The following is a 19391-nucleotide window of genomic DNA, read 5'->3' on the forward strand; positions in this document are numbered from 1 at the left end:
CTATAAAGAATATGGATTTTCCATTAAACCAGTAAATAAATGTAGTGAAGCAGATGTATAAAGTATCATAAAATGGAAACACTCAAGTAAAGTATAAGGACTTTGTACTAGACTGTTCTTGAAGAAATGTAATTAGTAAGTTTGTGCCACTGCAGACAGGTGCTATCTCTAAGCTCAGAGTAGAAACTGACTGAACTTTGAGCACAGCAGCGAGTGGTAAGAATGGCGGCAATATACAGTCCCTAACGTGGTACAGACAGAAACCTCAGCATCTACGCTCTCTCCCAAAGAAAGCTGTGGCTCCCAGTGACACAAAGCAGTAGGCACTTTGTATTTTTCGAAGATCTGTCAAGTTGCGGAGAGACAGACTTGAACGGAAGTCATATCAGCTCATATCAGCACAGGTGAATAAAACGCAGTGCTAATGTAACTATGCATGCACAGTATATCTGTGCATCTATCTATATATCTGTGTATGTATAATGCATGTATTGTATGATAATACATACAAAACAGTAACCTAGTTATTGTATGTCCTATGATGAGGAGCCAAGGATGCTGGTATCACGTGGATCATATTATAGCTCTGTATAGTATGAGTCACGTGTTCGTGGCCTGATTCTTTTCTCTCCAGGGACAAGGTTGTAGCTAGAACTCACTAGGGCACACACACATACACACACATGTGCACACACATGCGCACATTGATACACAGAGCAGAGACCAGTGATGGCACACACATGCACATATTACAAATGCATTTACACACCGCAGGCACAGTGTGCAGGAATATACACATACACTTGGACATGTTTTCATACACACATGAACATGCCTGTCAAGGGACGCTAATGAAGATAAAGTAGCTAATTAAGCATGACAGTGAGGAGCGATGGGCGGCTGTTTTATGTGACGTTATGGGGTTGGCTCGGACCTATAGACATGGGACTTTGGTCAATATAGGACACTGTGTTAGCGAGAGAGAGACAGGAAGACAGAGAGAGAGAGACAGATGTGTATGGATGAATATAGTGGGGAGAAGACTATCAAAATATATCAAGCGTTCTTGTGTTTACATTTCCCCTGAGGCATTCTTTCTATAGGCACACACACACATATATGTACATATATGTATAAACTGCTAGCTTAAATCTGTGGGGGTGATTCCTGCATCTTGACTGACTCCATTCATTCACTTAGTATGCATTTATTCATTCTCTCATTGTCTATAAATCTGCGCCAATCAATGCTTTTATATGAGCAATATGGAATGTACATAATAGAGAAGGGGTTTATTCTCTGAGGAGCATGAATGTGTTCAGTAAATTTAAAGGACTTCCAACCATTAACTTCTTTCCTGGAATGGACATTCTGACATAACATCAGTGTGGCATCAAACAAAAAACATGTGGTCAGCAAAATCATGAGGCACCATCCCCTGGGGATCACGAATGACATCAAGTGTCATTCCAAACAGCTCTCCAGTTGTTGAGACATCTTGTTCTAAGTGTCAACTGTCCCACTTTCCAGTTAGAGAAGCTAAAACCAATCTGTCAAACAGACATTGCCACACTCATGACACACTGCAGTGCAAAGATGCACAGCACATTAATAAATAGACTAAAGATGCTGTGATCTTTTAATAGACTAGTGTTGTTCATCACTAAGCTTTCCCAGCGGAGGAGGAAAGGTACTCAGGTCTGAAAATGGTAGCGGTAGGATGCCTCGGAGCTATTCACAGGCAGGTATGAATATGAAAATTGAAATTTTCGAAATGAATAAGTATTAACAGAAAAAAAAAAATCTACATTTTTAGCTTTTGACGTGATCCTGATGGACACGGGGTCCCAGTCCTTTCTCCCAGGTGCAGCTCCAGCAGTGAAAGAGCCTGTGGCTGCTGAGGCGGCTGTGTTTACCTGCATGACTGTTGGAGTTGCACAGCACATCAGTGGCATGCACTTGTAGTTTGGTTAGTCATTGTTGTGTGTGTCGGTGCATGTGCGTGAGTTACTCAGTGTTATGTCAAGTCCACCCCCCCCATCTTATCTGTTACGTCATGTCGCCATAGTAACTTCGGCTGTGGTGATATATTCTGCTTCAATGCTTCAACCAGCCACCTAAAACACTCACACACACCAAGGTCTGTCTGTGTTTGTGCGTTCCCTTTGTTGACTCTTGCCTGTGTGCACTTGTGTGTGTGTGTGCAGTCTAATGGAGCACAGACTCCATTTATGAAGTAATGTCAGGAGATAGAGAGGATTCCTGTGGAGTACGTCTTCTAATTGTACCGAGTGTTTCCAGCTTTAAACTTGTTCAGTGTCTTCTGCTAATGTGGCCCCATCCTCAACCACCCAAACACACACACACACACGCACACACACACACACACATACACACACACACACAGGCACAGGCACACACAGAGAGAGAAGCATTGGCTCGAGAGAAAAACATACAGTAAGAGGGCAAAGGGTGTCACAGCTGTATAGCAGCTCTGGCCCTGATGCATCTTGGCAGATCTCAGCCTTCAGTTCTCCCTGTAGAACAATAAACACTGTAAGCAAGTGGAATTTTATTTATGATCGAAACATTACGTAACGCTTCATAATACAGCCCATGATTTATTGTGTAATTTAGCTGGATGAATGAGGTGCCAATAAAATATTTGCTGGTTCTTGCTGATGCTTAAATGTAGACGTGTACACTGGAAGGAAAAATGGAAACAAAACTGTAGTCTACTGAGATCTGGGGGAACATGGGAATAAAAACATTTTTTACTGTATAATAAAAAAGTGAAAAGGGGAGAACATGTCATAGCCTCACTTACTAACAGATATTACTGCGATGATTAGGAGAAAAAGGGTTCGCCTTTACAGTTACAGCCGTACTGCAGGGCTTCATTATCACGTCCTCTGCTCCATTTTATGATGTGGAAAATAAACAAGTTGAGAAATGGGACTGTACTTTTGAAAATTGGCCCAGCACTGCAGCAGCTCATCACAGGTACGCTGGAATAAAAAACATACCTGAGCAGGAAAAACTATTAAAGTAACGTAATAATATAACATACAGGTGTTGATGGATCAAACGTTGCTAATCTTTAATATTTAATGAGGAACCTAGTCATTATTATTTTCACTCTTTAACTACACAGTAAGAAAAAGGTTTCCCAGTACTGTACCTGCAGGTATCCAGTATCTATAAAAGTACTTTCCTCCAGAATACCCAGGTGTTGCTGCCATGTTACCCCGTAGTCATGTATTCTTCCACCGTAAATGACTCTGTGAATCACAGGCTTGTTACCGACTATTACATTTAAAACATTTTAAATGTAGCAGCGCATCTCTCTAGAAACAGAACCCCTGTTCACAGATCTCTCACCTTAGTGTTTTTTTTTTTTTCTGTGAAGACTGGACAATAAGGATGAAACCCTCCATCACGGTCTGTGACTTCATGATGCAGCATCAATATTCATCGTAATGAAGTACATTGTGCGTGAAATCATCTAAGGAACTGCTCATTGATCAGTGATGAAATGTCTCAGAAGGGCAATTTAATCTAATAGACATCAGTCAAATGAATAATAGATTTTAAAAAAAAAGCAATACAGCAATAAATACAAAGAAGTAGTTTTGTCCAGTAGTGCTACAGAGAAGTTTCTTGTTTTTAAATATCGCTGTGCATGGTGCTATTTATATCGACCCATTGCAAGTGGGGAGTGGGGTGGGGTACTGGCCCTTTAATTTAAGTGTCATGGGGAGAAACGCCTAAAATCAAGCAAATGTTAAATCAGATTGAATAAAATGGACTAAGTATTGAGGTTGTCATTTCATCTGCTGTTCCCAAGGTCAAGAATGAAATTGACTCAGAAAAAATGGAAACTCAAACTCATTTACATTTTCATGATAATTGGACACCACCTGTCGATGAAGATCATGTGATATCATCGAAAGCCTTGCGACAGCTGCTAAATAAAGCTTGAGATGAGATTGTTTTGTTAAATGTATAGAAAGACAGGGGCAGAGGAAATAAATTACCCTGTATTGTATTGAGGTGGTGGAAGAAACTTGGGCAAATAAAAATAAAACTCTGCATGGCTACATAAAAAAAAAAGAGATGACATTCCCTTCTTTTTTTCTCAAGGATTTAAATCTTGGCTGGAGCGCTTGGTTGGTGTTCACAGTTATTAGCTAAACATCACTGATGCTGCTGCTACAGTCATCACTCCACAGTATCATGTTTTAGCTCTCTGACTTTCTGTTCTTCCATCTGCCTGTGACGTAGCTGTTTGCAAACTGCTGCGAACATTTCATGTTTCTGCCTTTTGATAAATATAGCTGAGCATGGTGCTATTTATAGAAGCCCCCGGCGCGCTCTGCACCTAAGTCAGGGCCCTTGGTGCATGGTGGGAGAAGGAGATGGGTCGGAGGTGGGGAGGGGGGGGGGGGGGGGGGGGGGGGGGGGGCGTTTGAGGATACCGTGACCCGAATGACTGAGCTGGAATGATCAGCCTCGCGGCGCTCAGTGTGTCGCCGTGCTAATGCTCCTGCAGGAACGCGGTGACCACAAGATGCATGCCTCATCTGCCTTTGTTGTGTGGGGAGAGGGAAGGTTCAGAGTATTCGGGAATGTTACTTAACTGTGGAGCTAAGAGCTCGTGCTTCACGGCCATTAGTCTGTTTGTGTATTTCAGCGGACATTAAAAAGTCACTATCTAATGTTCATCTGCAAAACCAACAAATACAAAGAATCTCTCCGTCTGTCATTATTTTGTTACATAAAACCAACTTTCACTGAATGCAACATGATGCATTCACAGCCTTTCACCAACCCAGCAGCCCTGGGATAGAGTTGCCGCTAATGGTTTGCCTGGTGGTTTGTTAATAAGAATAATGGGAACCATTCCATCATCTCTTTTTCTTTGTCTTTTTTTTTTTCTGACTCTCTCAGGATATCACGTCTCCAGCTCTGTGGTTGTGGAGAGGGCGAGGTCGGGCGGTCGTCACCTTCTACAAGAAGTCTTTGACAATGAGTCCAAGCTCTACTCTGAGCCTGAGAAAAACTGCACTGAACCAGGTAAGACTGTCTCCGTATTCAAATTAAGATTCAAATAAGATTCCACAGGTCCAATAATCGAGAAGTCGGTCGAAAGACAGTTAAACTGCAGCTAATTTGCTAATTGTTTAATCGATTGACATTGGTTCCAGCTTCTCACTTGTGAGAATCGCCTGCTGTAATTGGTCTTACATGTTAGCAAACTGGATGTTTTTTAGAATTTGGGGCTTTTGATTCGAGAAAGCAAGACATTTGATGACGTCAGCTTGTGCCGTGGGACATTGTGATGGACATTATTTGCGCTATTTATTTATTTGACTCTTTATAGATCAGACAATTAATGGAGAACAGTCAGCAGGATGGTGGTGGAACCCTGGCCTGGGCTCTTCTTCATGTTCTCCCTGTGCCTGCGTGGCTTTTCTCTGGGTACACCGGAGAAAACCTTCCTCTCACAATCCCAAAAACATGCACATTAGGTTAATTGGCTACTCTACATTGCCCCTAGGTGTGACTGAGTGGTTGTCTGTCTTTTTGTGTCAGCCCTGTGATTGACTGGCGACCAGTCCAGGGTGTACCCTGCCTCTCGTCCATAGTCAGCTGGGATAGGCCTCAGCTCCCCCACAGCCCTGACAGATCAAGCGGTATAGAAGATGGATGGTTTTTAATGACTCTCCTGGCTTTGTGTGTTACTGTGTAGTAGTGGTAGTAGATTGCCAGGGTCAGTCATTGCATGTATGTCTGTGTAATGACAGAAATACATGGTGAACAAACAGAAGGAATATATATATGACAACCCTCCTCCCCTTCCCTTCGCCTTTACAAACACACACATACACATTACTGTCTTACTATCTTTGTGAGACCATTTATTCTAACCCTAAGCTAAACCTAATCCTGACCTGAACCCCGAAACCAAGTCTTAACCCTCAAAGAGCCCTTTAAAGTTGTGTGGACCAGTTAAAATGTCCTCACAACGTCAAAATGTCCTCACAAGAATGATTTCAAAACAAAATTTGTCCACACAACCATACACCAAGGATAAGTCTAAGAGAGCTGGTTCCAGAGGAGCTGAACTGAGGATGAAAAATGAACAGCACTCCCTCTGGTGAGGAGCTGGAGACACACACACAGAAAAAGTGAAGGGGATGTTGACATTAAGATGAAAGCTGATGAAAAACACAAAGTTCTCCCAGGTAGAAATCCTCTCTGCTCTCCTTCAGACTGAATGCTGCCAGCGTCACCATGTGTGTATCCCTGTGTGTCTGCAAGTCTCTTCCTCTTTGTGTACCAAAAGCTCTCATGCCTTATGTTTGTTTTCTCTGTGGGCTTGTCAGTGCATGTGTGTGTGTGTGTGTGAGTGTTTTCCATGTGGAATCCTGGGGCTTTACAAGGCTGACGTCCTGCCAAGCATTCTCTTGATCTCATTGTAAACACACCACTGCTATCTAATGCACGCACACACACACACACACACACACACACACACACACACACACACTCTCTCTTCCTGCAGTTTGGGGATGCAACGTTGACAGAATCTGTACAGACAAGTTATATTTAGACAGCACATAGTTTATAGCCTGTTTCTGTTTAATTACGCTTTGTCTCCTGAAACACTAATTACCTTAATAGGGATTATTCCCGCTTTCCTTCACTAAAAGGGGCTTTCACAACGCTCTCCTTACGCCTCACTCTCTCTCTCTCTCTCTCTCTCTCTCTCTCTCTCTCTCCATTATCATCTGTTTAGCTCTCTCGTCCATACCCCTGGAGCGCTTGCTGTCTCCAGCGTGTTCTTTGTGTTTTTCTTTGTGTTTTTCTTTCTCCTGCGTCTTTTTTTTTTTTTTTTTAACAGACACAATCTTCGGTTCAGTTTCAAGTCATAGAGCTTTCTTGTCACACGCTGCAGCATGGCGTGGAAACACACACACACACACACTGGGGAGATGCACGCATGCGCATCTTTGCGCGTGCAGCTGACGTTCTGATGTAACACGTGCATGTACATATGCATGTAAACAGATATTTAATCTCATGTGGAGCATCTCAGCCCCACTGTTGTCAAAACAAGGGGAATTTTCAGGCAGAGTGATTTAATTGGATTTGTTTCATTTGTTTAACTTCCGTCCAAGATTAGACACAAACCCAAATGACAGCTTCTTGAAATAAAGACGATTGTCTCCTGTTGCGTGATATTGCTTGTTTCAGATTGAGTTCCTGGTTAAATTATTTCACCTTCCTGCCAAAGAGAAGTGTAAAGTGGAGGATTTATTATGGTGAGGCTGACACGTTTGTCAGGGAGCAGTCTTTCCCTTTGTGAGAGGGATAAGAAATGCACTGTATGGGAATTAGGGAGCAGGATATTTGCTGGAATGAGTGTTAGATGTCTCTACAGGGACAAAAAAAAAATTTGTATTGCTGTTGATGCTAAGCTTTCACAGCAACAGTTTGGGGGAAGCAGCCCAGGTTCTATTTTTAGTAGCGCGTGCTTGACAGCCTCGTTTTCAAAATACGCAACAATGGAGCGTGGACACGTGACGACGAATTCCCCAAAATAACGCTGCTTCTTCTGCTGTTGACTCAGGCCAGCTGGGGTCTGTGCGGCTCCCTCAAGTGAGCAAATCAATTGAACTGTACTGACCTTAATGCAGCTGAAGAGACAGGATGTTCTTTGTGGGAGATATATATACATGGCTCATGAGGTATGCTGCGAAGAATATGTTAGTGGTTAATCATTGGCACCCCGGGTCAGAGAAGACGAGCCTTTTACAAGGAGCCAAAACAGAAACACATCAGGATCCACTTTGTGTAATGTCTGCACTTTGCACAAATGCTAGCTCGGTTAGACATTTTGGTTTTTGATGTCACCCATAAAAATGTTCCGAGTCATGAAAGGTCATGCTTGACAGTAGTTTGACAAAATCATCTTAACTCAAGATCCAATTATTTGCTTTTTCCAGAGCTTTCAACTGAAAGCATGTGAAAACATTTAGGTATGGGTTTGTTGTTTACTGTATTAAGTCATCGCTTAATTCCTGAAGGGCTGTCTAGACAAGACAAATAGTTGGCATTAGATCCTGGAGTAGGCTTCAGAGGAGGTACATCCTGTCACATGACCAACCAGCATGTACGTCATGGCCACGAGGCCAGTCTGCGTTACACCTGTGATTTGTTTCTACAGTGGTTGTAACTTAATGTCCCTCATGAGTATAGTCATTATACATGTAGATACACACGCATGTACACATTGTATAGTGGTGATGAATTCTATATTTGTATTCCTCTAGTGTCAAATCCAGCTACAGCTACTTTACATGAGTATAACAACTTCAGATCTCACACAGTGACAGCTACACAGCGTTACCAGGATCATATTTCCAAAAGTCACCAAAGTCCAGTAACACAAGTGAAAGAGACAGTATACTATGAAGCAAAGACAGTCATGAGGCGTGATGTTCCACATTCATGACGTACACACGTTTGGTCATGTGACATGATGACACTGCAAAGATACAAAGTTGATGTCGCCTCTGGTCGGCCTGTACATCTGTTACAAGGTGGGTACTCTCTGCTTGTTTCCTGGCCGGCGTGTGGAGGTTGAACAACAAATACATTCAGTTTATAATAATGTAAAACACAAAATCCTCCCCCGACAAATCAGTGATGTTTGGTATTTTGTTTGATAAAGAACACATCTTTCTTCACATCTTCACATCTTGCTCTGAATGGCTTAAACTGGGACCTGAGTACTAATTTCGTACCATAACATGCGAATGTCCTGGTATGACAATAAAGTTCCTTGATCCTTGATCCTTAAACAAACATCATAAACAGACACCTATGAAAGAAGGTGCCCTCAGTGTTTGATTGACAGCACAGAACACCAGCAGCTCTGAGCACTGAACCAAACAACAAAACAAAACTGAAGCCCTGCAGGTGAAAAGATGTTAGCACCCAAATTCAATTTTTAGCATCAAGGATAATTTTTGAATTAAACCCCGGCTTGATTACACGTGTAAAGTGAACAGTGGCACTGACAGCTTCAGCAGCCACTTCTGACAAATACTTAGCATCCGGGGTTAAAGGCTTCCTCTCAGTGCAGACTCACAGCTGAGAAAACTCGCCTCTGATCTGTCAGAGGAGATGATTCTATACATTCATTTAGCAGCGACTCTTTGTCCCGTTCTCTCTTCCAGCTGCAATCGGTCAGATCGATGGCACTTACTTCCTCCTCTCATCACTCACCACACACACACACACACACACACATAAATGTATCCATATTCATACGCACAGAAGAACAAATGTGCACAGTCTCTGACAGGCACAGAGACTGGAGGAAGTTCATATACAAACACACACATACTGTACACACATGTATGTGGAACACACAAATTTGCATTCATGACTGCACCCAAAATGCAAAAGTCCTTCTAAGGTCAAATACCAACACACACACACGTTCAGCTATGATTACGCATTATAACAGTGGAGTGTGTTGGATTAGAGATAATCGTGTTTACAATTGCCAACTTTCTCCTCAGTGCTCATGCACCACAAACAAGCAGCTCTGCCTCATTAAAATGTGTGTATTTGTCTGTGTGAGTGTGTGTGAGCGCTTATAGTAGCAGTAACCTCTGTCTGTCAGCTTCCTCTGTGACTCATATCTGTTCTCATCTAATTCAATCTCGTTCAATCATAAACAGCAGTGCAGGTAGATGTGGCTGTCTGTGGTGATGGTGCTTCAGCAGACTCCTGACCTTGCTTATCAGTTACACTTCAGCTCACGGTTCTGTCTATCAGGTCTCAATTAACCATAACAAATGACTTGTTACATTCTAATTATACTTCGGTCGCACAAATGGAACATAATTTAAAGGGTTACGCTCTTTTGCTCTCGGTTTCTCTTCGCTCTGCTCCCTCAATTAATAAGAGTAAGTAATGAAAAAAAAACAAACAGTCATTGGGTGTCTGGACAGTTCAGTGCTGCTGAGACTCTTTTACAGTTTTACTTTCAGTGTTAGTCTTTTAGCGAAAATGTCAAATTAATTGGAATCACCTTTTAGTCATTTGATTGCTGTCAAGAAAGATGTTACCTGTGCAAAGCTCACTCTGGAGCTGTATTCACGCACTTATTCACAGATTAGGGGACATCTAAGGGAAGGTTAAGGTGCTGAACGGCCTACATTAATCCTGCACTCATTCCTACTAACAACCCATAAAATCCATAAAGTAACCAAGTAACCATAATGTTACATCCACATACTCAGCCCTTTAAGGTCATGTAAGCTTTAGGTAATGTCGACATGCTGATCTGCATGTTTTTTTTTTGGTTCTTGTTGGCTGTTGTTTTGCCACTTCCATCTAACCCTGGCTGAGGTGTAAACATTACTGAAATGCACAATGCTGCTTGTTAGTGGAACAGATAGAGCTGTTAAATCAACAGCTAATCTGAGCTTTTCTGTAGCACAGAGCCAAAACTTTGCTACTTTTCTGTTCTCCTGAAGATGAACCTGTTTGTTTGTTTTTGTTTTGGACTCTCATTATGTGCCACCCTTTGGCTGAAGGATCACACTCAGTAATTCCAAATACCCCTGCGCCCCGATATCTCATAAGATAACTGTCAGATCGCTATAAACATTTCTAAACACATTTATGGTCTCAAGGGGATAAACCCTCTGTGTGCACTGACCTCATATTGCCACCTTCAGAATTAACATGTTTATCCCAGTTATTGGTAAGGCTCTAAGAATAGCTACAGTATGTTGTTTGTTCCTTTCAACACTTCCGTACTGTGGGGTGTAATGAACCAGTGTTGCAATAGTCTTGAGGGGCCCCAGTGGGGCTTTAGACATCTATTTCCCAGTCAATACTGTCAGTGCTCTGTGTTTCGCTGCAGTTTTTCCCCCATCTCCCAAAAGTCAAATACTGTGTAAATCCTTTTAAGAACATGGGAGAAACTGCTGCCTTGACTCGCAGTACACTGTGATGAACAGCATGTGTACTGCAGGTTTTCCCAACATGCAGCTAATTATCTGCTTAATGGGACTATTTTCCCTTTTTCCATTACTGCACACCGAGGCAAAATGAACCATAAAGGCAGAGCGAGAGTCTATTTGGAGACAGTTCGGGTAGAATGGAGGCAGCAAAAAATTGTTAAAACTAGATGTCCAAAAAACATTCAGAGCCCTGGAGTTGCCGGGAGGGAGCTTGTCATGAACAATAATAGAAACAGGAAACAACAGGAAATACTAGGCACTGTTAGAATGAATGTTCTCAGTAAATTTGATGTCCAGATTTTTTATATTTTTAGCCACACAAACAGTGTGGCTCTGAGGATGGCAGTGTTGGTTGGTTGGTCAGCCACTCAAATACGGAATGAATTGCCATAAAATTTGGTACAGACATTCATGGTTCCCAGATAATGAGTTCTAATGACTTTAGTGTTCCCTGGCCCTGTTCTAGGGAAGATGGGGGGAGTTAAGATGGGAAGTTAACCACACTAACATTTGCCAAACCAACCAGTTAGTCTTAATCTTTGAGGTCTTTTTGCTTTGAAATCTGAAAAATACTCGTGCTCGTCGCTGTACCCTCTACAATTCCAGTTCTCACTAATCGGCAGGGGGCAGTAGTGAGCCCATTACAGCTTTGCACATTACAAAGAGGCAAAGAAGACTCAGTACTAGAAAACTTGGGACAAGCTGGTTTTTCGTTCTGGTTTTACGAGAGAAAAGAAGGATGAAAACTAACTGGTCAGTTTGGCAAATATATATCAGGTTTTGAAATTTATGTTCCATATAATGCCCAGAAAAATTCCCATGGTGCCACTGTTATATATTAGCATACTAATATTATATATATTAGCATGCTGCCCTTAGCATTTGGCTCAAAACACCACCGTTACAAGTTATTCCTAATATTTTAATAATAAACCACAAATAACCATACCAGATTTCATCAGTTTGGCTGTGATCTTGGTCTGCATTAATGTTTTCTATAGGTAATCAACAGTTTTAATTCTGCAGCTCTGCAGCCTGTGTAGAATCGATCAATTCTATAACAATCAGTCAGGCTGCAACATATCCATCATATCATGCTGATTTTCAATCAGACGCCAAGCCTGTGTGGCTGAAACAGCATCTACAGCTACATTCCTTAAGAAGCAAACCTCTGAAATTAGATTTATTTAGACATCATAGCCCGTCCCTGTGTGTGTTGGTGTGGCCTGTGGTGTTTGGCAGGGCAGGAGAACAAACAGGTAGTGAAAGGCAGGCAGGTCATGTATCCCCCTGTATGAGGAGCCCTGGGGATCCAACCCTGAACACAGACTGTGGGTGAAGGCAAGGAGAGCGGGCATGATGCCACCTTCATGTAGGAAGGAAGGGGAGGACGTTACATGTGTTCGCCCCCATTTGAGTGTGTATGTATGTGTATGTGTGTGTGATTATATGAGTGTGTTTACCAAGCCACCCCCTCCTTGCCCGCGGTCCATCTGTCACTCCAAGAATGCTCACTAGACATGTCAGAGACTGCGGGCCAGCTGGGAGGGTGTGTGTGTGTGTGTATGTATGTGTGTGTGCATGGATGGGTGGGGGGGTTGGGGAATGGGAGGGTGGATCTCTGTCACGTCATATCACATCATTTCCTGTTAAATAATCCCACCAGCACGAAATAATCCAAAGTCTGAGACAGGAAAGGAGAAACGCTTTATCAAGAGGAGGAGAACTGGCTAATTTATCCCAGATCGTACCTGCCATGTAGTGTTTCTGCAGTCTGCAGTCCTGTATGGCGTTCTACTTCCTGAGACTCAGTTTCACATCAACAGGCTGAATTACTGGGGTGGTTCATTATCTAAAAATAGTGAGTAAATGAGTTTGAACGTGAAACTTCACTCTTACCATTTGGGAACTGTGTATATATAATAATCTAAGCTAAGGCCCACTGACTAGCTTTCAGCACTCTCATGGTCTTGGGTCTCAGGGTAGATCTGGCTCAGGTCACGGGGTTCAGGATCCTCACTGGCAACTTAATCAGAATTGAGAATTAGAGTTGTGGTTTAGTGTTTAAAGTCTGTGTAGGCAAAGAGTGAGAGTTTTAGAACATCCATAGAAACCTCTGTGCCGTACACACACAAACAACCTCAGACACACGTGGAGATTAAGGCTTAAATGTCATATTACTCAGCAGCGTAATGGCGAGGCAAGCTACACACGAGGTGTTGGATTTCATCAGTGTCTGAGAGGTGTGTGTGTGTGTGTGCTTCACTGCAGTTTACATGTTTATTTATGATCCTGGATTATCTTTTTAGCAGAACCTGTTCTGGACCTTCACTGTTTGCGTCACCTTTTAACTGAGCTGGGCCATACGGCACACCGCAGTGTGAAGGTGTCAGGGAAACATTTAGTGTATGTGTTACCATCGAATTCCACTGGATCTCGTCGCTCTTCGGTTCCATGGCACCTGTAGTTTTCAGTGACGGTCATGTCAGCCACCTGTCCGTCTGTCAAAAGGCAAGGAAACAAATGCTAATATCTAGCATACATTGGGTACAAATGGAAAGTCACAGAAAAGCACAAGATTATGAGATGATTGTGAAAAGCTGTTTCTTTTTTATCAACATGTCACAATGAATTATCAGCTTCAGCGGCTGGTGGTGAGTGTGAACAGTCAGCTGAATGATAAATGTCCAAAATCTGATCAGACAGTTAGAAAAAAAGCTTCAAGGTTACAGAAATGGAAATGTTACTGATCACACAACTGCTGCCAGACACAACTGGGGATTCAGCTGTTAATCTTGTATTAACAAAGACACAAATAAATCACTCACCATACACACATCAGCTCTATGCATTGTATGCACATACACACTAACACACACCAGTATGGAGGGGGAAGAAAAAAAAAATCAATGTTAATTGACTATTGCTGTGTTCTACGCAGACATCTCCCCTCCCTGGGTGATAAAGATAAATGTCCTGGTATGGAGCCCCGCGGGACATTCTTTATTCTCTTCAGCTGGATTCACCCCCTGGGTCTCGTCCTGGACACCAAACCTGCACATGCAAAAAAAAAAATATTGAGTGTTGGAGATTTTTCTTGCAAGTGTATAATCCTCTGAGGAAATTACAGAGGAGCTGAAAATCCCCTGTGACTTTGATCTGTTATTAGTGACCACAGACACACAGTTCTCTAAAGGATTACCTTTGACCTTTTTGTGGCATTTTTTCTTTTTTCACTTGGTTTTCACGCCGGACCTTTCACAGAGAAAGAAAACATACAGATGATGATGATGATGATGGCAGCATATAAACACACATTAGGTGCAATGATTCCACTGCACCCATAGGGACTCTACACTCCCATCAATACATTTTTAATAATGGCTTTAATAATTGCATTCAATCAGGATAGACAATTGATTACTAATAACTGACACCAGTATTAATACTATTATTGATTGTCATTTCATTGCTGGTCATCCGTGAATGTGTGTGTGTGTGTGTGTGTAAATAGCAGTATGAATGTGTGTGTGCTGCTATATAACTGCAGTTCATTTACCATTACACTGCCACCCATCAGCATGCTTCTATTCATTTATACTTTATCCTATTTTAACAAGAGCTCCTCGTTTTTGAATCACAAACTCAAACTCAGCACTTCCTCCACGTTCTACCTGGTTAATTTAGAAATTCAGAATAATGTTACACAGCATAATCATGTCAAGTTTTAGTCTTTACTACAAACACTTTTCACATTCTTTAATTAATGGCAGGCACTTCATTTTTACCAAGCGGCGAAAGGTGCACACTGTAATCCCTCTTTTTCCTTATAGGCTTTTAATGGAGAAAGATGTAGAAAATAAGTTTTATTGAGAGTAGCTTAGCAGGGACCCCCAAAAATGTAATGTAAAAAAAAAAAAAGTGTCATGTAGAAATGATTGGAAATAATAAAAATGTAATTTGTGCTGCAGAAATGTCTATTACTAAATTTAGCATGCAAGCTAAGTAACGCCCTCCTCCCCCCTCTGTGTTCTTTATTGAGCCTTTATAAGTGAGCAGCCTTTATGTGTTTGTGCCGTGATTCTTTAAATACCTGCTTTTATTTGAGAATGAACAGTCGCAGCACTTCTTCGCCCAGCGTCTTAACGAACAGGAGGTCTAATTGGCCTGAGTAACATCGAAATGGGGGATACACGGCACTGTAATTATACCGCATTATTTAGAGCAGATTCCAAAACAGAGTGGAATTCCCCTTTAACAACAGTATTACAGATATACCAGATGCCCTCACAGCCCGCCCCCTTCCACCCTTCCACCAAACTGCTACCCCGCACAAACAAGCTCTCAGGAGAGAGCAGCAACATGGCACTCACACTGTGACCTGACAAGTCACTGTAACACTGGGTGTATCAGTGTGTGTGTGTGTGTGCGCAGGCATGTGTGTTCATAACGAAGGTAACGCTATTTAGGACCATTCTGCAACAAATCAGCAAATTTTTCGCTGGTGGGAATAGACCCTCCTCCCTCCCCCCCTGCTGCCATGGCAACCAGTGAACTGTGTCACCTGCCAGTGGATTTTGTGTGTATGTGTATGTGTGTGTTTGTGCAGCGGTGTGTGTTTAACAAAAATGAGGAAGTAGCTGGAACACACACCATGTCCAATTCATATTTTATCACTGCAGCTTTCCACTTCTCTCTCCCCCCATGTGCGTGTCAGCTTCGTACCTGGACACACCTACCTCCTGTGTCCCTCTTCTGTTTACATTTCAAGTCTTTCCTGGTGGAATCTAAAAAAAGCCAGAGTTAGAGGTTAGAGGATACAGGGAAAGAGAGACGGGGGACATGGACATTAGAATACACAATAGAATAGAGAGGTTTTGTCATTTGTGCCTAACCTTATTCCCATATGAAAGTAGATCTCTAAGTACAGTTTATGCGTGTTTGAATTGGAAACCTTTATTGGTTTGCCTCTTAAGTTTATCTCCATCCAGCTCTATGTTCATCTCCATCCAGCTAGTACGTTACCAAGCTTCTGGCTCCATGTATTTAACAAGGATGCGTGAATGAGCACTTTGCTGAGCCGCTTTCTGCTGGGACCAGGACTGAAGGGACCTTTGCTTTTGAGTGACAGCTGTCAGCTGTATTTTTTTACAACCACAAGTGACCTCTCAGGACTTGTCAGGACATACATGATGTGTTCCCACACATCAGGAACCTCAGCTCAAAATGAATGCCAGCAAAGAGAAAGTGCAGAGTACAGTAATACAGTACACACACACACACACGCAGACCCACAGTAGGTCTAGAGAGTGATGTCATGACTTACAGTGGAAAGTGGATGTAAAACAGGATCATGTTAGGCCAGAGAATAAAAGGAACATTAAAGTAACATGGTGATGTATGTGATGGGATTAATATCAGGCCATCTGCTTATATAGACATGGACGTCATGTATATGATGGGAACACAGGCTAATGTGTGGGGTTTGTGTTCATGTGTGTGTGCGAACAACATCGGTATGGACAATGTGTGTTGTGCTCTGGTGTTTGTACATGTGTAGGGTGGGGCTGGGGGGGCTTTATGGAGCTCTATAGACAATAATGGTATAAAGAGGATAGTGTAGTTCATGTCAGGAGGGCACATGCTAAAGCGAGGGCATGCTTAATCTTCCTGTTGGTCAGAGGGAAGATTGCGCTGTTGATTTCGTGGTATTAACTCATGTACAGAGCATGGAGAGAGAGCTGCTGCACTGTACGACCTACAGCAGAAGGCAGAAGGCTGGAGATGGGGGGGGGGACCCATATTTACTGACAGAAAGTATGAAGGGTGATAGATAGGTTTGTTATCTAATGTAAAAGGAGTCAATTTTAGATAACCTGGCACATGTATTTTTCACCATAGTCCCCTTCTACATTTATATTCAGTCATGACATCGTCATCAGTGTTAAAATTGTGACCACAAAGCTCTTCCTTCATCTTCCTTCATCTCTTCTGTTTTCTGTGTGTGACATTTGACTAGAAACATATTAGCGGTACCTTTAATATCTGCATCGGTACTGCAATTCCCATCTGGCTAGCGTGCTTGAGCATGCTCAGAACTACTCTCCTAGGTGCCTCTGAGCGTTGCATTTAACCCCAGCTGCTCTGCATGCACTGCTCCTTTTCCATTGAAGGTGAATGTAAAACTTGGGTTGGACAGTCACATGCCTACTTTGGCCATCCAGTCAAGGCTCAGAGGTTCTCAGGGGGTCAGAGGACACATATGCCTCATATTAGAACCACAGTTGCTGTCATGTCCTGTTCAGCAGCCACACATTGGCAGCCTTTTCCTCATGCTTCCTTCTTGCCCTGTGATTGTGGTGTGGGACACTCTTACATATATATAGTAACAGCTAGTGAACACACATGCACCCTGTTTGTGTATGTGTGTGTAAATGCAGTAAAACGTCCTCGCATTCACCACAGCTTGTCATTTGTGTTGTCGTCACAGCTCTTCTCCCTGTTTCTCTGCTGCTGCATCACTCACATCAGTGAATCTACACACACACACACACACACACACACACACACACACACACACACACACACACACACACACACACACACACACACACACACACACACACACACACACACACACTCACACACACACACATTCTGTTGTGTCGTATTTCCTGTGCTGTGAGCAGCAGCAGCAGCAGAGGGAGGCAGGGCTCAGCTGTTGAAACATGGTTCCATGGCAGCACTGCATTAACACTGGGAATTATTAACACGGCGACGAGTGACAGAGCAGCACCTCTGTGGACGCAGCCTATGAGTGTGTGTGTGCGTGTGTGTCATCTGATGTGAGCTCATTTTTTTCAACAAGTAGACAAAATCATAACTAATGAAAAATGTTCGAACATTTTTCAGCATTTTTCCTTGTTTTTCATGTTAGGATGTATATTGTCATGTTCTCATTGAAGCCATTTAAACGCAGATGGTAGCATTACGTTTTCTGGTCCAGTTATCTACACTGTCTACAGGACCAGCACAAGAGGAAACTCATGCTGTTTGGGTTGCTGCTTGGATTTTGAAAGGCAAGAAGCAGCAACATGTCTCATGACTTTCCACCAAAGTGGTGAGTGAGTCGACATACTATAGCAGACGGTGGCGGCAGTACCTTAAAAATGTGAGCTCAGAATTTATTTACTGAACCCAACACCAGACCCACTAAGGCTGCAGAGCTGGGTATACTTTAGATGTGAGCATGCACAGAGAAGAGGAAGCGTCTGCCTTTTTTTTTTCTCTCCAAGCATGCAGTAGATTTTTACAGATGATTTCTGACTTCAAAACATTCATTCAGTAGCAAAAAGAGAAAAAAAAAACATGAAAACTGACTCCCTGGCAACCTTTTTCCTGTAGCTACAAGTGTTCCACCTCCATAAATGTGTTTGTAATTAAGCAGCAGGCTCAGAGTCACTGCTGTCAGAGCAGCTGATTACGCTGGAACAGTGCACTGTAAATGAGAACACCTCAACCCAACCACAGCTCATCTCAGATGACTTTCTACTGTTTGCTATGAAGTTCACTGCACGAGTGAATTGAATTCTGCAACAAGAACTCGCCAGTGACAGTGACAGTTATTGCATAGAAAAGCTTACAGAACGTACGCAACTGTATAACTACTGCTGCAAAAACACATCAGACACGCTGAAAATACAGGCTGACCCTCGGTACACACAGCTATACACAACCATTTCGTTGCATGTAATTAAGTCTGAATCTAGATTTAGTATTTTTTGTCATAGTCGACAATGAATTTCATTAGACCTTCAACAAAGCAACAAGAGCAGATCTGAAAACAGTGAGGTCGTCAGATGAATTAGCTCATGTAATTCCTCATTGTAACACCAACTTATTACCTAATATGTCAGCAAAAAAAAAATAGGAAGGACACAAGTGAGGGAAGAGGGACAGACGGCATAGGGAGGAAATCAAATTTTTAAAAAAGTAAAGTGGAATGACTGAAGATAAGACCAGATTGGACAAAAAAGATTGAACAGTCCAGGCTGAGCTGTCCTCCACTCTGTTCCTCTATAAACAGCTCCTCTGAGTGTCTGCAGCCCCGGGACACAATTAGCACCAGAGGTGGCTCAGTCAGGGAGGTGCAGTGTTCAACACTAGCCCACCCTTTAGCTACACTAGCTGGGCAACTAGGCCCACTGGGCCCTGATTGTTAGCTAGTTATAAACAACGGCTGGCCATCATCAGAAAGGTTAACTATATGAAACAGTATGATACTTTGACCGTGAATCAGGATGTGCTTTTGACATCAAATGCACAATTAACTGCAAAACA

The 19391-nt window shown here is 42.5% G+C and overlaps 1 protein-coding gene across 1 annotated transcript in view; it reads left to right on the top strand.

The window, feature by feature from the left end:
* The window catches only part of LOC121189245 (sodium/potassium/calcium exchanger 3-like), a 61565-nt gene that overhangs the window by 23128 nt on the left and 19046 nt on the right, over positions 1-19391 (top strand). The window contains exon 2 of the mRNA XM_041049179.1: positions 4951-5076. Within this exon, the coding sequence (XP_040905113.1) occupies positions 4951-5076 (126 nt within the window). The remainder of the gene's footprint in view (positions 1-4950; positions 5077-19391) is intronic.

The sequence above is a fragment of the Toxotes jaculatrix genome, chromosome 11 (assembly GCF_017976425.1).
Source record: "Toxotes jaculatrix isolate fToxJac2 chromosome 11, fToxJac2.pri, whole genome shotgun sequence".
Classification (NCBI taxonomy): Eukaryota; Metazoa; Chordata; class Actinopteri; family Toxotidae; genus Toxotes; species Toxotes jaculatrix.